This window comes from Dromaius novaehollandiae, chromosome 7 (genome assembly GCF_036370855.1).
Source record: "Dromaius novaehollandiae isolate bDroNov1 chromosome 7, bDroNov1.hap1, whole genome shotgun sequence".
In the NCBI taxonomy this organism is placed as follows: domain Eukaryota; kingdom Metazoa; phylum Chordata; class Aves; order Casuariiformes; family Dromaiidae; genus Dromaius; species Dromaius novaehollandiae.
The window spans coordinates 1,774,729-1,799,396 of NC_088104.1; the positions used below are offsets into that span (position 1 = coordinate 1,774,729).

Sequence of the window (24,668 nt, forward strand, 5' to 3'; positions counted from 1 at the left end):
ATTTACGCAGGTGTTTGAGAATTCAACATGTTTAAAATAAGTAAATCCTCCATCCACTGAAATAAAAATAAATTTTTGCTGTTGGCATTGTATATTATTTTTAAATACAACTGGTTCTTTATTTTCCTTACGGCTCGGTAATCGGAGCATTGTCAGTACCGCGGACGAGCAGCATCACAACTGCAGCGTGCGCTGGTCCCATTCGGTCTTCCCGCAGCCTGTTCCAAGGAGAGACCCGTGGAAATAACGGGTCTGGAAACACACGGGCTGTGGTGGAAAGTGCTTTTAGCAGATAGCATCACTTGGCCATAAAAGACTTAACACATCTGCATAAAAGACTAATACAGCTGCATAAAAAGACAAACGCAGCAGAAGAAAACTAAACCAGTATATTTTAATTCTACAAAAATGTATAAATATTTAAATGTACAGCAAAGAGTACCGGTATGCCATTGAATAACTGTTACAACATTTAAAATGTGCAATTCCTTATCCACAATCTACTTTATAAAACTAATTTAACTCTGTGTTTCAAGCACTTGCTCAGGACGAGCTGCGAGCGAGCCAGCTAAGCACTGCTCCGCACAGCTCTTTCCCTGCCCGGAGGGTCCCGAGCCGAACCCCGTTCCCAAACGTGCCTTGATGCGGCACCGCTGCCGGGCCGTCCTGGACACGTGCTCCCAGAGACGAAAATGGGGAGGATCAACTGGCTGGAACGATGAATCTGGATTTAAGTTATCGTCAGAAAACAAACACGGACACCAAAATTCACATCACCTAGTTAACGCACACTGCTGGTCTTCGTCCACCGCTGCAGAGCCGCGTGACAGCGTATGTTCACCTACCCGAGGTTTCGATGTCCCGACGAACGCTTGGTGCGTTAGCGGTTTTCAGCTGGTTGACGTAATGCAAAACACCGTGCGTGCCTGTGACGTCAAGCAGCGTGCATCACGTCCCGTCCGTCTCCCCGGTTGGTTTGAAACGGTGAAAATGGTACAATCTCTTGGAGAGTCCTGAACTCAAGTACCCCACGAGACCTGCCTCAGGCAAGACTGCTCAGCATCCACACAAGATGCGACTGCGTGTGATCAGAAATGATCCGTACTTCCACGCATGCAAGCGAGGACATCCAGGACACCTTGCAGCGGAGCCCGGAGCCCTGCGGCAACATCTTGGAGTGCGACACGCAAGTGCATCCTTCTCGTGGCTGGGAAATTGCGTATCCGTAGAGAAACCTTCCAAACTGACTGATAAAAGTGCCTCACTGTCTCAGTTCTCACCGTGCACCTAGTTTCTCCCGTCCCCATGGAGATACAAAGGAACACCACTTTTTGCAGCGATTATGGTCGCACCCTTCTCTCCAGAGCGCTCACCTCGCTAACGCCATCCAACACGTCTGGCTCTTACCCCATCAAAGCAATTTGTAAACAACGTGAGAACCAGAAATAGCTTATTCAGCACTTATAAAGTTCTTTATATTTTAAACACATTGCACAAATACTAGTCAGGCCTCCCAACGCCTTTCTGAGACACTTTAGAGACAGGGAGATGGACACAGACCTGTATTTTTCAAATGTGGTCTATGACTGATGGCTTTAACACATTGGCGCTGCACTACAGATGCTCACCAAGAGAGGCAGCCAGGCAAGCCAAGTTCAACGATTTTAGCCCAAACGACATGCCGAGGCGGCACAGGGATGCAGTGGTAGGAGGCAGGACAGGAACCCAAGTGCTCATGAACCAACACTTATTCACGAAACCACGTGATCGATGAGCTTTGACATCCTACTAGCACTTAAGGTGCCCTTGCAACACCTCAAGACTATCACTCACTCTGCATACGTGCTGCTTTACATAAGGTTTTTCTGTAATGATTCATTGTATTCCTATATTCTTCTTCACAGGGAGTAAATTCAGGGTTCGGTTCCTTGAAGCCAATGCATTACTCACCGGGACTGAATCGAAGCGTGTCCTTCTGCAGGTCTGAGCGCAGGTTCTCAATGCCAGGCCACTCCGAGAGCACACACCAGACCGCCAACAATGTATTTTTTTCTAACTGTGAGGACAGCATGTACTTAACTCATAAATAGGTAAAATAAAACAAATGGGTGTTATTTCACTTCATTCCTTTTCCTGATCGGTGATATAGCAGCGTAACCACTGATACAAGGATACTCTGACCACGCTCGAAGAGCACAACACTCCAAACTTACCATAGTCAAGGCAATATATGCTTTATAAGATACTAACCTTCCTAGTAATTTTAAGGACAGAAACATCCTTTTCTTCACCTGTTTTTGAGACTCCACTGCAAGCCCAGACAGTTACGCACCGACGGCCCTTGGGCATTCCCGTCCAGTGATGTATCAACAACAACTTGTGTTCCAAAAACAGCAGTGTAAGATGATGCAGGTTTTATGATAAGCAGCTAGAAATTTTACATAAGATATACTGGAGGTGACCAAAATGGATCACACCACCGACTGCACGTTTCGACTGTTGGTAAATACTCTTAGATGTTGTAGGAGCTTCCACAAGTTTTATTTCTGCAATGACGCTCAAAGGCAAGTGCCAAAAAATGATCTGCCAGCACGAATGGCTGTGTATGTGCAAACATCCCTCTGAGAGGAGATGAAGAAACACTTTAAAAAAAACTTTCTGCATGAAGATTGGTGTCTAAATTTGTTTTGTGATGTTTTCTTGCTCTTCCTATGCAGCAAAATTACAGCCGCCTTCTGTTTGCTAGCTTTAAAGCTATATTGTGTATTTTTGTGGGGATTTTAAGATGAGGATCAGACGTGTTTGGCCCCACCTTGGGCAGGGAGGTTGGCCTAGGTGACCTTCCAATCTGAATTACTCTGTGATACTACAGCTCCCATGCACGTATCGCAATCACTTTTCAAATTTCATACGCTTCTGATTTTCATTTAATGGTGCGTATCCCAAAAGTACAGACGATCTATGAATTCATAGCATGTACAAACATGGGACCATTAATCCATGTTAACCAGAGCAGTAAACAGAAGTACTGGCAGTCTCACGCCCCACAGGCAACCCAATGCACAAAGATGCTCCGCGGCATCGCGGGTGGGAAAAGGGGACGGGAGCTGCTGCCCAGCCCACGGCGGGCTCGGGCCACCCCGCGCTGCAGGCAGCAACCTCGCACAGACGCGGAGCGTAAAGACCACGGCACAAAACCCGGTCAAAGCGTTTCATAACAGGTCCATTACACACGGCCGGGATCACCTCCCAGAAACGTCCTGAATAGGTGTAGGACACTTTTCCAAACTCCCCCGTTGGCTGATATGGCATTAGCTCCTCTGAAGCCTCTGCCACTCCCGAGTGTCACCAGCGCATTTTTAATAACCATGTTAACAAAACAAATTAATTACGTCACAAAATTATTAAAAAATATAAATAAGCATCTGCCACAGCTATCAAAGCAAGGACATCCAGAGCTAGAACTGTGATCCATAACTTTATCCTCTGTGCTTAGAGAAGCCATGGATGAATGCTTTTATACGTTTTATACAGTATGCAAATACATTTTAATGCCTATAGGTAGTAGCTACAGCTCAAGCTGAGTCTGGCTCTCAGCCCCGCGGGCCACCCGCCACCACACGGGCCGCTGCAAGTTGCTCTAGTCCGAGCCACCTCTGCACGGCACGCCTGCTTCTGAGTATTGTCCCAGGGTCTTTTGCTGCTGTTTAATTTCAGTTTCTTAATGCATTTTCTTGGCTCAATTTTGCTGCTTTCCCAAGCATCTTCTAAGGAGAGACAGTCCTTTTTTCCCTGGCGCTGAACAAGAAACATTCACTACGTGCAGCGACTCTGCAGCTCCGAAACGCTTTCAATTTAGCGCTTCACCGAGTCCCACCCGACACAGGGGAAGAGCAAATACTCTCGCGGCGCTGCCGAGGAGGGCCGGTACAAACACACCGAGTTTACAAAACGGCTGCCAGGCTCCTTCCCCGCACCAGGTAGTTGCATAAGGCATTTTATATCATGTCGCTGTTGGGCAGGATCGTGTGACATACCCGCAAAACACCCTCCCTCCGAGCTCTTTGACAGCAGGTTCATAAAGGTTTCTCTGGAAACACTTTTTGAGAGCGTTTGCGCTGGCAGTAGCACACATTATGCTATTTATGGATTCGGATGTGCTTCTTTTGGGCAGACACAGATTTCAAAGGGGCACACGGAAAGACGCCGGAACGGGGAAACACCCCGAGGACTTTGTTCTGCCGGTGGGATCTCAAAGGGCTTCAGCGCCTCTGTGCCCGCCGCGAGGGAAGGACGCGGGACGTCCTCGGCGTGAGCCGGCCGGCGAGCGGGGAGCACCTGGGCCCCGGGCCCGGCCGAGGGCGGTGGGTCTCCCGGCTTCAGGCGCCCAAGGTCATGTTGCGCAAGAGCCACTGCTGGGACCGGCTTTCGCTGCAGTCCTTCATGGTGGGCACCATCCTGTCCTCCTCGGACGGCTCGTCCAGGCACTGGTTGCTGTTGACGTGCCTCAGGGTCAGCCTCTGCAACAGAGAAGCGCACGAGGTGCAGGGAGGTCATTACTGCTGAAAACAGGTTCATGAGCGTTTTTAGTCTTGTTCTAGCCGCTACGCAGGTCCTGGACATGCGCGTGCCCCTGGTCCGCTGCCCGCTCTCGCCCGTGCCACCCTACGACACCTCCACCACGCCACGAGCTCCCCGTCCCGCAGCGGGGGCCGGGCACCCTGGGAAACACGACCTCTGCCGAATCCACACGCAGATAAACGTAATGGAATAGCACAAAGTAAGTGCATGCAGATTTTTGTCTCAAAGCAACAGGTTTTTGGATTAAGGAATTTAAACTCGGACCACCTGAACATACACGCATTTCAGAGCAGTGTATTGTTAGTGCAGAGGTAACTGCTAATAGAAATACACTTGCAAAGTATTGTAAGAACAACAGTAACACATATATGAATACTTACATTTTTAAGGGACCTGAGGGTCACAAGGGGACAACAGGAAATAGAATACATTTTGAAGAAATAAAGGATCTACTTGAAAGCACGGGGCAGTGGCACGCGTCGGGCTGAAGGCGACGCTGCGCTTTGCTCCCGAGGGGCTGGACATCACCTCGTCTGCTGCCCACGGCCAGGGCACGCGCAGCGGGTAAATGCCACCCAGGCGCTTCGCCACCGCGTTTACTGGAACATGAATTACGACCCTGGATCCTGTCCTCCCCCGACCGCCGGAAATCAGTGTATGGATTGCAGGGGGATTTTACTCAAAACAAGCTCTGCGCAAGGCTGGTACAGAGCAATAGTTATGCAATGCGGTGCTACTCACCAGGGGCCTCTCCAGCTTCATACGAGTTTAATACTTCTAAAATAAACATCTGTGCCTGCTACTGCACCCAAATCAGAAAATCATGATGAAAATAATGATTTTGGCCCTCGTTAGCTTGTTCCGCAGTATTTTAAAGATCAGTTCTTTCCCCTCCAGAGTGTGCAAGACCATGCGGAGCGTTTCACTGACCGAGCCAGGCCTGTGACCCACAGCCTGCCCAGAGAGCACCTTCTCGGGCTGTGACCTGCCACCTCTCCCCTACCGCAGGCCCATCGGTGCGGTCACGTTAGTGCTTTGAATCGGGAGTCCGCTTCCTCAGCAAATTGCCCAAACGGCCCCAGTTTGCAGGGTTCACATCCCGGAGCCGTCTCAGAGCACACAAGCTGGATCGCTTCTGCAATAAGCTAAGCCGGACGAGGAGCACCAGGAATGTGACGGGTTCTGGCTTCCAGCCCGTGGGGCCAGGCGGAAGGTGGTCCCCGAAAGGCGTACACAGGGTGGACACGGTACCCCAGCACCCCGGGGAGGTGCCGTGGTGGCCTGTTTCCAGATGCAGATGTGCTCCTGCTTCCCGCAGGGCTTGCCAAGGCAGACACAGCCTCCGCAGGGGCTGCTGCCTGCGGCGTGGCGAGTCCTACCGCAGCCTTGCTGCCTCGCTGCGCTCCTCCCTCCGCTGGCTTTAAACGTAATCAGCTGGTCCGTAGAGGCACACGTAAAAATGCTCAGGCAACGTGGTCAAGCAAAGCTCTGAGCTGCTGCGGACAAGCTACGTACAGATTTTAAGCTTGCCGTAGCACAAACGGCTCTGGAAATGGGGGATTTGGGGATTCTGCGACCATGTCGGGGAGGGCAGATTCCCCGCCAATGCACAGACCAAGTGGATGGCAAACACTATGCAAAGGCACAAACAGGGGAAGAAGACAGGCTGGCAGAATCCTGCAGCCAGGAGGAAGGAGAGAGGATTAATTAAAGCCAGGATAAACTTATCACATGCAGCACAGCCCCCAGGCCGCGGAGCAATGGCACGGCAGCGAGCTCCCCTTGCAGAGCAGCGCTGGCTGCAACCTCGGAGGACTGTGCCTGCACCCGTGCTTGCAGGCACGCACGACGCCCACGGCTCGCACGGGCTCTTCAGGAAATCCTGCTCAAGAGATGAGCACCCCAACACAGTTCTTGCATGACCGTGAACGGAAGGAAGCGTGCTAACTGCTGCCCAGCTTTCCCGAACGCAAAGATTTTCTCTCCAAGAATAAAATCAACATTACTGTAACTCCAAGTTACGCAAATAGGAAGAGTCATTTTAGAAACTAGCATCTCTGACGAAGTCTCACTAGTAATGAACATCATTTGTGTATCTTCAGAGGAAAAAAAGACTGTAGTCTAGGGCTTCGATTAAGCTGTAGTCTGGAAATGCTAACACCTTCCTAACAACCGGTGGAGAGGAGCCCTTGCTATAGCAACCACTGAGTCTCACTGCATCTCCGTCTCCCCTGTCCCCAGCTCAGTAATATGTGAAAACAGATTGTGAAGCCTTTGCAAAAATACAGTGTTACTTACAACATCATAGACCAGAAACCACCCAGCAACTGGCACCAGAAAGAGTGTATGTGTTAAGCGTAAAGGATGCAAATTTCTGGCCAAGATCCATGGTTTAATTTTAGCCATACAAGCAGTGAGACATCTCAAAGCAGACAGGACCTGGTTCTGAAGTGGACGCTCCTCAGACTACTGACATGCAAAAAATGAAGGGCTATGTCGAGACTGACACTAAATCTAGTTTGAAAGATGTGACAGATTAAAAAGGCAAGGATGAACCTCGTAGGTCCCGTTCAACGCTCTTTATGTCTTTGCACAGTAAGACACCAGGGATGCTACAGGACCACCCACACCTCTGCCCGCTGAGACAGAGGTCTGGAAAGCAGAAGGCAACATCATGACCATGGACCTTTTGGGAAGAGACGGGCATGACAGCTGGAGTACGCAAGACTCGGCAAAAAACGGTCACACTAAATCTTCAACATCTTCAAATCTGTCTTTGAAGCAGCTGCCGAGTAAGTATACAAGGGCTATTCTAATTAAGCGACCTCGGGAATTTAAGGTGCAGAGTAAGACCACACTGCCGCACGTGAACGTCAGCGCCCGCGTGCGTTCAGCTTCTTAACGCCTTCGTTTTCAGAGAGACCTTCTTTTCTTCCAAAAACAGCAAAAGATATCCAACAAATTATACTAATCTTACTATTGTCTCCGACTGATTTAGTATTATTATCCAGATATATATCTAGTCTACTGCACAGTAAATTTTGCACTGCAGTTCATACTGGATTGACAAATCACATATTAACGCTCCTAATTTGTATTATGAATATTCTTTCAATAGCTTGTCCCCGGAGATTTGCTCCTCAGTTTAAAACAATTATGCAATTCTCAAAGAAAAGCCTATAGATATTATAACAAATCATTGAGGGGCCATTTGATATGCATTCAATGATGAATATAAGACATTTTTCTCTAATTACAAGAGGAAAGAATTAGTACTGTTAACAGAAGTAGTTTATTTACTAAATAACACTGTTCAAAGCATCACTGATTCTTCACTTACATTGTCTTCAGTGCAATTAGCTGCTATCATCTTCTACTATAACCAGAAATGCAAACAAGTCTAAAAACGCTGCTGCCGCCTTCTTCAGCTGTTCCCTTTTATTCAGTATGTAATTTCATGCTAGACTACCATATCATTGGGATTTTCATCTGTCTTCTAAATGCGTTTTTCTGTCTTCTATTATTATTTATGCTATTACGAAAAAGGCCTCCTTTGCTTGGGAAACAATTAATTACTAGGCAATATGATACTCATAAAAGCCAGCTGAGAATTTTTGTTTTAACCAGACATGAGAACATGTGCATGGATGCAGAGTTAGCTCTGCAAACATACAGGTGCACGAGAACAAGTTCTGCAGCTTCACACTCATCAAATGTATGCAAATAACAGTTCTGATGGGCAAGGAGGTTGAATACATTATGGCAAAATAATGAAGCAAAAACTGAGGATCCTTTGGTCTAGCAGTCTGGTGTGTTTTTAGAAGTATCAGCAACAGAAAATGTATTGGAACAGGGACCAAATGTTCATGTACCGTATATAGTAACAATTATTCTGAAATCAATAGATCATGGAGGTAGCTTAAGGCAGTAGAATCCATCTAAAATTATTTATAATTTATAGTAATTAACACTGAACGTGTGTACCATTCTGCATGCACTACCATCTGTAAAAACAAGAACGGAATTCAGTTGAGCTTGACAGGCAGAAAATGAAAAAGCATTTTGGGGGGAATAACTTAAATCACTACACTATTCGCTTTTCAATACCAACCTCCAGCAGTTTGTTAAAGGAAATAATCAGTGGGGCTGTAAAAAACGTTTCTAAAGACCTCCAGCCTTGTGTAGTTCCTTAGCATCCAGGCTTGCAAGGGGCCACCGCTGCAGGCCTCCACAGTGGGGCCCCGGGTGCCATCCTCTATCCTGCTTACTGTCAGGCACGACTGCGTGATTATGTGAAGGAAGGTGTGGGTCTGCACGACAGAGAAACGGTAAAAGTGAACACAACCAGCGGTCACGAGCAAAGGAAAAACAACAGACTTCAAATAAACAGAGAAAAGCAGACATCCATAGCAGGGAATCGGGTCAATCTAGAAGCAGCAGTCCTAAAGGGATTATTTGCGGGTAACTATGTCTGTGAATTCCCTAACGTTAAATGATGCCTTGGAAGCTTAGAGTATGGCTAGTTTTAACCACATATATAAATAGGTGTATTCACAAAATAAGCTTTAATTCCATAAAAAATCTTCTAACTGATCTGTCTTGAGGGACTGGTCCACATGCGACCCATTCACTGAGAAGCTGAAAGTTTTGCAGATTAGAGATTAAAGTTCATCTAAATCTTTCCCCCAGATATACACTGGTCTGTTGCAATCACAATTTTCTTGTTTTTTAGAGAGGTTGGGTGGAGATGATGTTTCTACTGAAGAAATGTCCTGCCCCAAACATACTGAGGCTCACTCGAGCATTAAAGAAATCTAATTATAATGAACAAAACATGTATTTTACTGAAAAAAAACCAGGGGATAAGATTTTTATTGCCAACTATAATTTCAGCTCAGTGTACCTATTCCATGGTAAACTGAGGAGGGAGGAGCTCCTGTTTCTCTGGACGCAGCCCCTGTCGCACCGCAGTGCACGGGGGGCCTGGGGGATGCCCCAGGCAGCCCCTTCCAGCGTGCTCCGGGCATCCGCTCCCCGCGGCCGTGCAGGGACAGCTTGGCGAGGGGGGGCTTCGCCTGGCCGCTCGCCTGCAACCGTGCTGCATTTTTCCGTGAAGCAGACTTTGCAGCGCTGCTGCCCAGTGCAGTCTCTATCCGTGTCTGAGTGTTTTTGCTTCAAGTTCAGCCATAAAAATCGTAAAGGTCAGTATCATACAATTACAGCTAATCTCGAATTAGACTTTTCACTGAAATGATCTGAAAGCATGAACTATTTTCTTTGCTTTATGGATCACTCATTTCAGCCTTTTCTCTTTTTTTTTTTCTTAAGGGAAGAAATAAAGGACATACAAAGAGCCCACTAAAAAATATCAAGAACAAATGTCCTTATAATGTCACTTTAAGTAACCAGCCTGAACATCAGTTCTTGTTTTTGTTTCATTATGTTTTATTCCTTCATGTTCACTTCTGTCTATCATTCTTCTGAAGGAAAACAAAGGTACATAAATAAATTACTTCAAATGTAATGATCTCTCTATATTGCATGTTTATATTATATTAAACGCCCAATTTTAGCAGATTCTGCATAGGGCTATAAACAGTATGATGCATTATTTTGATAATCTGACCAGGCCATTTTCTCTGGTACATGAAACAAAGTCAGTAAATCAGAAGGCTGCACTGACTTCAGAAAAGCCATAGTAATATAGACAGGAATATAATTTGTCTTCTTTTTCTTGTTTCATTAAACATTCCTTTCTAAGACTGTAACAAGAAAAACCACACTGTTTTCCCTACTCATTTTTAAAGAACTTGAACAAGTTTTTTTAAATACATAGTAATAAGACTGCAATTCAAAGGAATATTCAAGCTATTGGCCACATTCTCTCATGGCAGAAATTAGTTTGACTATACTAACTCCAGCTGGTCCCATAATATTAAAAAGAGATATAGTTACAAAATGTGTAATTGTTTGAAAGATGCAGAAAGGTAAATATGAAATTAATGGTGCAATAGGTACTTACATCATATGTGAACACCAGTGAAAAGGATTATTCAAGTATACAGTCAGCACAAGAAACAAGCTAGCTGTTCAAATAGACCGTGTTCACATGCTCATGTTTTTCTCTGTCATCGTTCTTCATCTTGTATTTTGGAGAATATGTTTTTTCTTTAGAAAATAGCTACCAGCTCTAGCAGTGAGAACTTCTCAATTTTTTTAAGAAGCTTAAGAGCAAGTCAGGTGAGGTCAGGCCGCAGACACCAAAGACCACCCTAAATGCACTAACTGGAGAACAGCAGACTGGACACCCACCCATGGGCACCCCTTCCGCTTGCCTAGGGCAGGTGTCATGCCATAAACAGGAATTAGGGTACGTATTTCCTATTAAATGACTTTTTGATGACATATTCCTGAGTTATCAGCCCGTCTTAAAAAATACATGTATTCCATATAAAACATGGAGAGCTAGAAATTGTGTAGTGACTGAGTAGGTCAAGGTGAGATTTCTCATTTTGGAGCAGAATCTACAGGCAGGTACTAAGCCAGGTTGCTTTTACACAACACTACTACAAGGAGAGCGAGATGCACTACGCTAGGTTTGGTGCAGGGGCTGCAGTTGTGACCAAACTTACCTCAAAGCTATATTCCCATTTACCAGCATACTGACAGAAGGAAAAAAAAAATAAAAAATCAGGAATTGGAGTCAAACAGCGACTCAAGCAACATTTCTTTTTTGAAGATGCTCATCTTTCAGTGAACACGTTTTCAATAGCTTTACACAAACGTTTAGTGACACACATAACACTAATTTCGCAAGATCAAATCCTGGTATCATTACTCATGCATGAGGAAATGAAGCTAGTTTCTATCAGATATGACATTTACAGCATTTTTTTTTCTTGAAAACATATTTCTGTGTTGTATGTCTTAAGATTTCACCATGCTAGACATATTAAATTTTGCCTGAAATGTCACATGGAGACACGACGATATTCACCGGCTACATGAGCCCAAACCTAGACCACCGACAGGGTTTTCAGCCTGCCCGTGATGGGTCTGAGTGGCAGTCGGACACCAGTTTTGGGTCACCCCTGCAGAGGATCTCCACCAGGCTCAGTGCCACAACGCAGGGAGAAGAAAGCGAAGCAAAGCCAAACAAGGTCAGTAGCAAAAACGAAAGAACAGATTTCACCTGACCAGCAAAATCACGCGAGGATGGAGCGATTCTGCTCGCGGGGACGGGCTGCAGCGAAGACCCCTTCCAGGCGCCTGTCACCTACCGATACCGAGAAATGCAACTCCCATAAAACCGCACAAACTGTGCCGATATAACAGCCAAAAGCTACACACAGAACTGTCCATTCATTTTTATGACGCAATCACGTGTGAAACACACATACTATTTATTATTTAGCGTGTCACCCAACATATATGTTGAAACATGGGCAGTAAAACTAAACATATGTCCTTACTAAAACATACTTTCCCGTTCTCTTTGTGGATTTGAGTAAACATAATGGTATATTAATGAGGGCAGCAATATAAATATTTGTATAATGTGGCCTTACTTTTCCAGCTGTTTTAGAAATTTGGGAATGTTGTTAGGATCTCTCTTTTAGCTCATGTCCCCTGTTGCAGCAGTGAAGGTGTGGATCGGCTGGAAGTGCCAAACAGCTGTATTTCAAAACATTAACAAATCGCAGCGTCTAGCCTAAGAAAAGCCAGGTGCCCCATTATGGTAAAAGGTAATGTGATTATCTCCAAAAATGACTGTGTCTCAAATGAGTTCAAATGTATAAAGAGTTTTCAGTGTTAAAAGCATTTAACACAAATGCAGACACTTTTCCTATCAGAAAATGAGAAGAAGGGCTTTTTAAATAGCTTGCTTCAAACTAATTAAATCTGATGATTTCACAAATATGTATGGCAATGTTTGAGATTTACCTTTCTTCTTATTACAAAAATCTTCCTTGCTCATTGTTTACTTTCAGAGAGATATAAATGCTAGGAATATCTAAAAGAATTGTAGTATTATTAAGGTATGTATAGATCCTCAGAAAAGACTTCTTTTCTGTGAATTATTTATATATATTTAAATGCCATAATTTAAATAAAACCAAGCCTGAATGTTACAGAAAATTTAATAACAGTATGAAAATCAAAGAAAACTATCTGAAAATCCTTACTGAGCAATAGCTATTTATGAAAGAATAGATTATTTGTCTCATTGTTCGTTCAGATGTGTGTAAGGCACTACTGTCCATTGCCAAGTCTTAACACCTAAACACCTTTACAGGAGGAAGACTGCTATCTGCCACTAAGGCACAACACCCAGAAATCATCTCAATTCAAGCTGTGAATAATGAAAGAAATGTAAAAATGAGTGCAATTTAGCTGCAAAGATAAACGACTGAGTGGATAATGGGTGATTCAGGCGACAGGGCACAACTGTTTCCCCCCCCAAAAAAAAAAAAAAAAAAAAAAAAAAAGGAATATATCACAAGGCAGTCATTTTCTCACCAAAAATTCTGCATAACAGAGCCTGGTGCTTGGAGGCTTCCAGCAATATTTGGAGATCACCACGCAGCAAAGCCTCCCCCAAGGGCTGTATGAGTGAACTGCTGCCCGTGGGCTAAACGAAGGCAGCTCAGGAACGTCCCCCTTGGTCCCCGCGCCCCGATGCCGGTGCACAGCCCCAACACGTAGGGATGCAGAAACCAAACCAACTGAACGAAGCTCGAGTCCGAACGCTCGCCACACGTTCTGGTGAAGAAATAAAAAGCACATAGTGCTATAGACTGCACTTTGCACGTAGGAGACATGGCCAAACAGTTCTCTCCAACACCTCTTACATAAAAACACCCGACCACGCAACCTGCTATATTTCTTTCTTATGAGCTCCATCTAACGGCTGATTTTGTTTTTACACAACTGCTCACAAATGTTCTATTATGAATCTATTATGTTAAACTTCACAGAAAAAGATAGCATATTGTCAATGTTAAAAGTAAATGAGAGCATATTTGGTTGAAAGAAATGTATTCATCTATTTATAGAGAGGTGAAAGCAGCTATGTTTATACAAAGCTGCAAATAGCTTGCAACTGCAAACAGGACTGTACAGAGATGTCAGTCAGTATTTTTCTAGCTTTACAGTCACGGAAATATGCCAATTTGCCAGTTTGGCATATTGCTGCAAAACTGCTGACTACTGAGCAGTTGGCACTAGAACTGTGGTCAGTGTGGAAATTCATTTTCAGCAGCCTGTGCCCAAAATATTCAAGGGAAAGAGATGGGCAGGGTAATTTTTTTTTTTTTTTTTTTTAATCAGGAAAGATGGCTTTCTACGCACGTCGTCGAGAAAAGGGCATTTTGTGAAGAACCTGGTCGTGGGCCTTGCAGATCTATATAAAAATACCTGATATTTCAGAAGACAGCTATATATGGGTGTGAGAGTATTCCCTTCGGTTCTGGATGGCAGCTAAGAGCTACGCAGACCCTTGGGCTATCAGTATTGTTCTTCGCTATTCTTGATGGCTTGAGTTAGCTAGGCTGGACGGCTTAAGCGCATGAACCCCAATACATATAACGGGGTAAAACAGACCACGGTGAGCCAACACAACGTGCTCTGAACGGGAAGGGCGAAGCGGAGGCACTTGCTGGACAAGCACCTTGCAGGGCATCAGCGCCCCAAAACCCCGATTAACTCGGAAGGTGCATCAGAGCATCCTCAGGTCTCTGCCTGGGCATTTTTGCCTTTGCCTGTTTCTAGGTGATGCTTTTCTTACTGTTTGGGTTTTAAAACGACGTCTATAATGATCTATTCTTCTTGGAGAAAAGCGCTTTTAGCTAATCCCTATTTATGTCCCTTGTCTCCCACCGCCACTCCAAATATAATCAAAAAGCAACCTTCAGCCCAAGTAGAAAACAGCTGCATGAATTTGCTTGAAAAGCCCCAAAAGTGAATGTAGCGGTAATCCAGGAGGAATTGTTTTGGAGCAATGAGACATTTGCTCTCTGCACAGGCTAAACAAATTCTGCCTATTGCGCTGGGCAGCGTTTCGTTTCCTAGGGAGGTAGATGAAGGGTCGATGTGACACCGGTCCCACGCTCCCAGCCAATGCGGAGCGGCTAATATAGGCTAATACATTAGGACTGTGCCTAATACACAGACTTCAAGTGCTGTCCCAAAAATGATAATAAACAAGTTTCTTTTTTTGTTACCGGAGACGGGCAAAAATGTTCACAATAGCAAATCATTACTGAAATATTAGAAAAGTACGATAAATACTGATGAATCCTCAGAATCCGCCGCCCCTCCCAGTGTGACTCTCTAATGCTGATTGTGATTTTCTAACAATTCAAAAAATGTTCACAGTTCAAAACAAAACTTTAAAATAACTGTTGGTATTTTCATCTCCTGTTTCCTGTCTCATTTTAGAAGAGTTACTCAGCTGTAAAATATTAGCATTGATATATTGATATGTATTTTGAGTTAATTTTGCAACATCTCCATAAGCCACCAGAGTTTTACAAACTGCACGCTCCTTTCAAAATCCAGACCCTGCCACGTCCCACACCATGATATCAAACTAAACAGGTGACTGGCAGACGGAAAATGATGAAACAGTTAAAATCCACAGTCAACAATCCTCAAGAGGCAGAAGAACTAACCTGAAAAACTGTAATGTAAAAATATTCCTTTTTTCTACTTAATATATAAAAATGCAGAGTACTTCTTTACGTTTATAACGATGCATTGGCAGCTACTAGAAATGAGCTGTCTTTTAAACAGTAAGTAATTTTACCTTTTCGTTTCTCTAAAAATAAATTTTACAGAAACAAACTTTAAAATGTGTCAATTAACTGAATTATTCCCCATGCCAAATTTTATATCATCGTTGGAAACAGTATCAGTCTATCACGTCACCAAGCTATGGCACTCAGAAATGCCTCCTCGTACTCCAGTGATATTTTATTAAAAACAAACTTCTGCCTCGAAGAAACCCAAGGGGAAAGGGGCTGCGTGCACGCGAGAGCCGCGTACCTCGGCGTCGTACTCCCAGAGCTGGTTCCCTCGCATGTGGTGGCACTTCAGCATGACCACGGGGCCGTTGAGTCTGGAAACATCCAGGCACAAATCATCCGTGCGGATCTCTTTGTCGGCAGTGTAAGAAAACACCTGAAAACAGAAGATGATTACAATTTCCAAGTGTTAGTAACACATATCCCTGAATTACTGCTCATTTGGAATATACATAATTTCCACTTCAGCGATGCACAATGCCGCTCTTCTCCCAACACCGAAATGTCCCGGATTTCAGTAGAGCTTCCTGCGAGCCTCAGTTCACGTGAGCGTGTGCTGTGCTTCAGAGAAGGAACATCGTGTTCAGGAAAAGAAACTGGTATGACACCAAACCCAGAACATACTTGGACATACACTCAATTTTACCCCCTGAGCATGATTCAGTGGAGGAAAAAAGCAACAAAGACTTTATCTGAGAATTCTACAGACTAATATAACTGCAATCATTATCTTCAGAAATAATTTCAAAGATTTTTTAATAGACTGATAAACTGACCCAATTATTTGAAGCATCAGAAAGTTCATAAGCAAAATATTCTTACCAGTATCTGCTTAATTTCTTGCACCAAGGATCATCTCTGCTAGAGCTCTGTAGAGAGATCTATGTGCCTGAATATTTCAGGAGTATCAAGTGTCTTAATGACATTAGGAAATAAAGCAAGAGACAGGGGAGCAATGCATGCTAGAAACAACGTCTCGCAGGGCGAGGGACATGTAAAATATTCACTTAAAGGGCAATGTTTAAATTAGCAGAGCAGGACATCAGAAGCACGCACCAGTACAACATAGGGACACACACCCAGGGAGTTCAGGGTTACTAAAAACCTACTGCTCTTGCCAGAGGAAGGCAAGACAATAAAAGAGCCGTGACCGGGGTAGGAGGCACAAACAACGCGGTGCCCCAGGGACGTCCATCCACTGGGACTTCCAGGGAAATATCTCATCGTCCTCAAGGAACAAGAATCCATTACACAGGCAAATGAAAACTTTTTCCTAATGAGTTAAGTGTAAGGCTGGGTATTCCACTTCACTTAGAAACGTGAGGCTTTGCAGCGATGCACTAGGAAACACGATTTCCCCTAAATAGCTTTAAAAACTTCTATACTACACCAAACAGCCGAGGGAATAAAGCAAAGGGTTTTGAAGTTGGAAGTTTAGACAAATCTTTTTGACAGTCATGTATACGAAAAAAGCATGCAAAGAACTTAGTGGAGCAGCCAGATGAAAGTCAAATCAGTGATTTTCTAAGGAAAAAAACAGCCCCAGAGAACCGGGCAGGACAAGAGCTGCCAGGCAGGGCGCAGGCCTCTGGGCTCGCCTGATTTTTCAGATTTCTTATTCACCGTTCAGTCCACTCACCACGCTCTAAGCCCTCATCCGGATGAAAATCTAGGATCTGAAAGTATTGTAAAGCACCAGCTGCCTTTTGCATTTATCCCTGAGATCACAGCTCTGAAAGTGCATTTGTCCTTTCTGTACAAAACAAGAATTTACTATCTAAAACACATGAACACAAACAGAAAGCCGGGTTCTAATTATGCCATGTTACCTACCTAATATCTGTCATGTTCAGTAAAATGACTTCCGATCACCAGGGACAAACTCACGATGGGAAGGAGCCCGCGGGGACGGAGCTCGAGGTGTGCATCGCTAGCGTGTACTTACTGCCTGTGCTCAGCCTAAATATTGGGAACGTTGTAAGCAAAACCCAAACAATGATTAAAAAAAGTATAATTTTGGGCTATATTTGATGAGACTTGATTACAGGTTTGCTTTGCAGAGATCCTGCGGATGTACATCCTCCAGAGAAGACAAGCTGCTAATTAGCACATCAGGCCAGAGTCCATGGAACTGCATAAGGTTAGCAAAAAATCAGGATCGGTTGTGAGGTTTCTCCAAAAGACGGAGAAGAGCAGCCCATGTTCTGGACTAACACTGACATCTGAAGGTTTGGGAAAATAATTATTTCACTGTTTACGAACATCTCATTTATATCAAAATCTGAAACTACACCTCAAGAAAAAAACCCCCAAAACCCAAAAGCAACTTTCTTCAATAATTCATCGAGACCTCAGAGAATTCCCTTCAGGACATCGTTTTGAAATTACTTTTGGAATAGTAAGTACAGAATTCAAGAAAGAAGATAATTTGGGAGAAATTAATAAACAACCTCAGATAGAGAGTTAGAATGAAAAGACTATTGGTGCTATAATATTAAGCACTGATACATATTTAATATTATTTCAGCAGACTTGTAGTAGAACATGAATTAAAATGCCCCAACATATTTCATTCATAGCTAAAACATTCCTTATTTGTCTAGTGCAAGATATTTTATCCTTCATTGTGCTCATTACTTAAAAATTCATCCATTATCATTTATCCTGAACCAACTTAAAACTTTAATTTTTAACTTATTTGTGGGGTTTTTTTTATGTGATAAGCATGTAAGCATCAGGCGTCTAGCCTCAAAGACACAGCAGATGATTTCTTCTGTGTTTTATAAAAAGCAAATACTCATCTTTTGAAATTTACTTCCATTTGCATCTTTCTTTTTCCTCTTATCCTTGATAATTGCAATACACTGTTCCATTACATCTTTTGAAAGAATAAGCGATGTCTGAATTAACAATTACAGAAGACGGGCTTGAAAAACATGCAGTCTTAAGAAGGAAAAATGATTGCTAATTAAGATGATGTAAAATTATCAAGCTAGCATTTTACTTACATCCATATTAATTACAGATATAATTATATTAATGTCATCATATAAAAATAAAGGATGGCAAACAATACACTGCATCTTATAGCTAATTAAGTGATATATTTCACGCAACACGTTGCAGCGCCTTGCAGGCTGCGAGAGCATTCGCTTTTTTGCACAGCACCGGCAGCCCCGCCGGGAAGCAGCCGACTGCATCCGTGCCTGCGCCGCCGTCCCCGTGCTCACCCGCAGGCTTCCCAGGTGAAAACGCAACTCTAAACCGCATGCTGAAGGAATCACCTCTGCGCCTCAGTTTCATACTTCCCCTAACTCTGAAATCCATCTTTTTCTCCAAAAAGTCTCCAGAATTGCAAATACAAAGTATTCGCACAACCATACAGTGCTGTTTTCTATGCAGACGGAGAAAGCAGGAGCTGACCACCTCTTCTGCTTTTGGTGGAGCTGACCAGACCGAAAAGGGACGGAGGATTTTTCACCGCCACTTTCCCCCAGCCCAACGCCTCGAGCAGGGACAGGGAGCTGCGGCCACGTCCGCAGAAAAGCTGCTGAGAAGCGATGCACACACATTAATCTGGGGAGCTGGGGAAGTAACTCTGTGGCATCTACCTCCAACACTGTACATTGGCTTTTATAATGATTACAAGCATGATAAAGACATATCTACTGCCTATAAGTAATTTTATAGCAGCTAATGTACTTTTAATTTATTTTTATTAATTTACTTCATTAATGTGCTTCCACAGAGCAAGTTTGAGGCAGAAGTAAGCCCCATAAAGCCAAAGACACATTGAAGCCTACATTTGGAGCTCAGACATAGCAACCACGCGAACTGTCAGGGATGCCTTACACATCACCGACAATTTCATTACTTCTTCTGCGTTAAAAAGAAGCTAACGAACTATTCCCCTCTGACGACAGCCTGTGAAACTAATCAGTTTGCTCAACACTGATTAAGTGCAAAGCAACATCATTAATCAGAAATCAGTCAAGTGATCAATTCAAATTTGTAGTTATTTATACATGCATAGGGATTATAAGCGGAGTTTAATCCATCACCCCCTCGAGAGCATGCTACGCCACTGCGCATCCGTCCTCCCCTGCGGCAGGTCGGTAGCACGTGGGGGGGCCCGGGGGTGCAGTCCCCGCGCAGAGGGACCGCGGACCAGCTGCCTGGGGACCGAGACGGCGACAGCAGGAGCATCCGAACTCCCCTCCGGCACAGGGGAAACCGAGCGCCGTCATGCCCAAAAGACCAAAAACGCTGCAGCTTTGCAGGCTGAGCCTGGCCGGGCCCGGGAGCCCCGCCACCGCTTTCCCCTCCCGCTGCCTCCTTGACGCTCGCCTGGGAAAAACATTGGCCAACATATTTTGTCAACCCACACGAGGCCTAATGCTGAAAACACTGTTCGTCAATAGTTATTTTATACTTCGTTATGTGGAACTAAATCTTGAGACTGTATCTGTAAAACCAAGAAAGAAGTACTTAAAGCAATCAAGACGGTCATAAATTGGACGTAACTAAGTACAGAAAAATCTAATTTATTCTGACAACCATTTTAATTATCCACAGAACTCCCAAGGTAAATTTTGAATTCACCTTTCATAATTGATTTAAAATATTCTAATAGAAGCTGCAGGCAGGCATTTTTTCTCTTGCAATTGTTTACCAATGCTGAAAGTCACCTCAGGCAAGACATGCAAATTGAAGTCATTACACTGCCATTTAAAAAAGACCCAGGAATCTTACAGTTAAATTTCCAGTTAAGTCACTTTTGGGAGCAAAGATTTAGATATTTTTGCCTATTCATCTCCAAACTCATGTTTAATTATCAAGTCCAGACAATCGCTCAAGTATTTCAGCACAGGAACAAATCCAGGATACGCATGTAGAATATCAGTAGATAGATTAGCTAGGTTAGACCGACTTCTGCAGAGAACTGCAATTTCTGTTTTCATTAGCAACATCACGATGCAGAAACGGTTCTTCGGAGTGCCAGCCCTTCACCGTGAGCACGCTGGATTGCATCTGTCCCGCCCTATTTTAATGAGGACCTACAGAACAGGTTTTAGCTTTTGCTCCTGTAACACTATCTTTGCACCCTGATGGAAAATACCTAAACTAAAAAGCATGCAAACCCACCAAGATATTAAATCTCACCAAGAAACTATTTAAACTAATCAACAATAATTCTTCAGTTTCTTAAATTACTTGAGCGCATGTCCAACCGAAAGCACCTCAACAGCTCACTGATTGCACTGGGGCTACTCCTATGCTTGGAAATAGCAAGAAGTTTTACTTCTAAACCTTCTAAACCAGTCCTTTAATGCCATGAAATCAGCTCATCTCATCAAGCAGACATTCATCTAAATCAGGGAATGATTTAAGCGCTGCCAGGCCAGAAATGGCCTTCATGTTTGGGCAAGCTCATATTAACCTTGCTTTCCTGTTTCCTCAGCCTCTAATCACCACCACCAAGAACATTATTTATCCTGGTGCTCAGGCCCAAGGAAAACACTGTATTTACCACAAGATAACACGGATTGAAGTTAGTAGCTAGAACTATACTAAATGGTCAAAGTAATAACAAAAAAATACAATAAAACAGAAGAAAAGAATTGGATGCACGTACAGTAACACGAGCACCTATCTGCAGGAAACAACTTCAGTTAAACAAGGTTTCTTAAGGTTCCTAAGAAATTAGTTTTTTGTCATATCTAGAAAATGGCACTGGAAAAATAAGCACGGAATCACCCTTTTTGTGTCAATGCAAACACAGTTTTCTGGTGCTAAAACCTTCGTATTCCCCAGGCGAATCTTCTGCCCTTTCCTCACCCACTGCTGCTGCACTGGGGTTTCCGCTGCAAGCGGTGATTTTGCACAGAAGCTGCAATAAAAACCGACTTTTGGCTCTGGAGGGGTGGGTTTTGTTATGTTTTGCTCTGCAGATAGCTCTCACTTCATAACGGACGGGTACCTCACCACCTGCAACAAGAAGCGGTCGTTGCTTCCAGGACCACGAGCTGTTAATTAATTGTGCTACGCTCTTCCCTTTACCCCTGAAAAGCAACATTACGTCCAACTACGCTGACTAGCACGAACAGTAAATACTTGCATGCTGCATTTTATCTACCTAGACTTCATTACTGCAACGTGATCCATCTAATGCTAGTTCTCCCACAGTCCCTGGCAACTATTCCCACCCATTGAAAGCAGAAGCTACTCAGGTTTTACCTAGCCTCCAAAAGGAAGACATTCTTCTCATTCGCATTGTGTTAAATGAAAGATTCTGTTATTTAACGTGCAGGCATTGCTCCTTTGTTCCCTATTAATCATACTTATTATAACTGTGCTTAAAGATCACCAAGAGCTCCACTGTGCTGGGTGCCGAACAAATCCAGAGTATTAGACAGTTCCTGCCCCAAAAGGTTTATGATTACAATACATAAGAATGATGCAAAGTCTGCAAGGGAAATCATATATCAGCAAAAAGGACTAGCAAAATATAAACTGTAACTAATTTTATTCACAAAGGGTTTGTTTAGAAAATGAAAACCTAAATACAAAGCAAGGTTAAGGGAAAAGGGAGACTGAAGAGAGCAAAAAGGAATAAGGCAAAGCAGAGATGGGCCAAGTTACTTTCTAGTAATCACAAAATCAAGGATTCATGTATGATATGACAGTCAGTAAAATAAAATCACAGCAAATTACACTAGATTAATAAAATCTATAATGGGTGCAGTGTTTACTTATCCAGTGAACTCCTCACGAAGAGGTTTGAGATCAGGTGCACAAGTGCTGTTCACTCCCTCTTCTTCCATGTAACCTTTGTCAGAAGCATGAATAGATTAACTATGTATTTTCACTTAAATGTCCAATTATCACTAAATTAAATATGTTGTTCCATTAAATCTTGCGTCCACAGTGCTTTTAGATAATTTAATAATATATCAATAACTACAACTGTTTATCTAACCAAAAATGTAAGATGACTACTCTATTAGTCCATGGCCAAATGGGGAGCTGTAATCAGACCCTCCGCTGATGTTACCAGCAAGCTCTGCCCTGCTGAAAGCCATGAGATAATATGCCTCTCTGTTTTTCAAATCTGGCCTGAATATTAATATGGGAAAAAGATTACTCTGTATGACATACTTGAGGACTTCTGCTTTAGAAAAGTCTCTAGAGTGAAACAGTGAACACCTTTATGCCCCTTCTCAAAAGCAGATTGTCAGAGGATACAGATAAATCCTTACAGACCAAGATTTTATTAAAAATCTTTCTACATACCACTACACAGAAATTGTTCTGATCTGAAAGGCATTTAAGAATACATCTTTACTGTGAATGGGAAAAGGATAAAATGTCTATGAAACATCAGAGTTTTTAAAGACCCATTACTTAAAACTAACCTGCAGAAACACCATCTAACAGGCCTCTAGCAACCCACGTGTTTACCTGTCAGTGAGCACCGAGTCTGAGCTTTCGTTATAAAATATTGCCAGAAGGAAGCAATGTTCACCTTATATGTTTACTAAAATCTATAAAACAAATGTTCATTCTGTTGTCACTCTGCAACAGATGCCACCAGGTAAATTAATACTGTGGAAAATCCTGGCTGATACAACTTCACATTAATTAAAAATTAATCCTGATAAAACATGAAGCATTCTGTTGGAATCATAATTTCCGATGCATTCCTTTCCAGAAGTTTTTCTTCCCTGGAGAACTTGTGTAACCAAGCTTAAGAGCACGTGTGAACGTTTGTTTGCACCGAACTTGGGAGACCACGGGCAAGCACCAAATACTGCAACAGTGCAGTATTTGCATAGTAATGCAGATGCATTTTATTTGAAAAGATTATCATAACGGATTGCACTAAGACAGGTGCAATGAGAAGATGATACCGGCCGGGGCCTTGCAGTCTGCATGCGGGGAGGACTCCCACGGTCCTCACCGATCTTCGCACCATCCCGAACACAAGCGGGCAGCTTTCCATCACCAGACGGAAGTGTCAATGGCTAAGAAAGTTACATTTTTATTTGTGCTATTGCTTACATACTGCTGTGATATTTGCACGTAAAACCCACCAAGCTATTTATCTACAAGTAACATCTCAGATGGCAAAAGCAGTCATTTTCAGCTGTTGCCTTCATTAGTCTCAGCCTTACAGTCAGTTACCCCCTCAAACATCCTCCTCATTAATGAAATACAGAGAGTACTTTGAAAATAAAGGGATATAATAAAAGCATTTATCTCCTCACTGTAATAAAACAGCTCTTACAACTACCCACAACTTTCTGTGGCTGCTCTGTTGTAATACGATGAGACAAAAACAAGCTGGAGACTAAAAACCAGCCGGAAAGATCACAGATAAAGAAGCAACTGCAGGGCTGCAACAATTAAAACACAGAACCGAGATTCGCATATTCACCGTAACTACCATAGCACTCTTCAACGGGCTTTACCAATACATGGCCAAAATGACGGTATGTTTGTTACCTTCTTGATTATAGTATTTTGTTCACAAAAAGCAGGTTTACTGCCGTATCTAGTACATTAAAGCTCTAGATCTGAAAAAAGGAATAGCGTAAAAAAAAGGAAAGAAAACTGATTCTTGAAATCTGCTTGTTGTTTCGTCTCCTCTTCGGCGGAGAAAAGGAGCCTGGCTGAGGACGCGTCCTCGTTTTCCCCGTGGCTGCTGGTGGCCACGGCAGCTCTTCTCCCGCTAGCACAGTTTGCCTCCCCTCCGCCAGCTCCCTCCCAAAGCCTTGCAATAACCCCCAAGTGCGGGAGCTGCAGTTGTGCACCTGCATAAATCTTCAGGCCTTCCCTTTAATAACATCCTCCTCTTGTCTGTGTGGGATTGTATGATTTGATTATTGTTATGAGCAGAGGCCCTGTGTTCGGAATAACCACAGGAACAGATGACATTACCATGGTAACACAATAAAAGACTAACCATTATACCCATCAAGATGATTGTAGGCAGAAAAACAGAGACTGTTTCACCCTCTGCCAGGCCACTGAAAGGAACAAATTTCTTCTAAAATACTGCAAAACCAGAAATCAGCTGTGGGAAAAAGGCATGATAAGGGCAGGTCATTCTTCCCTGTCTGGTTTTGACAGCAGACTAATAGCTGTTTGCACGATTCACGCGTAGTCAGTGTTTGAGGAGTCAGCCTCAGGCACCTTCCTTCCTAAAAACCATCATTACTGAAGTAAAGCTAACACCCCCACCCCAGGAGACTTATGCAGAAAGCTCATTTACTAACCACC

General features: G+C 43.5%; 1 protein-coding gene across 4 annotated transcripts in view; it reads right to left on the reverse strand.

Moving 5' to 3' along the window:
- Window positions 1-374: 374 nt before the first annotated feature.
- GALNT13 (polypeptide N-acetylgalactosaminyltransferase 13) overlaps window positions 375-24,668 on the reverse strand; it is a 157,939-nt gene continuing 133,645 nt past the window's right edge. For all 4 annotated transcript variants that reach the window (XM_026103041.2, XM_026103042.2, XM_026103043.2 and 1 more), the window contains 2 exons: window positions 15,628-15,762; window positions 375-4,520 (listed from right to left, as the gene is read on the reverse strand). In XM_026103041.2, the coding sequence (XP_025958826.1) occupies window positions 4,380-4,520; window positions 15,628-15,762 (276 nt within the window). In that variant the 3' untranslated portion in view covers window positions 375-4,379. The remainder of the gene's footprint in view (window positions 4,521-15,627; window positions 15,763-24,668) is intronic.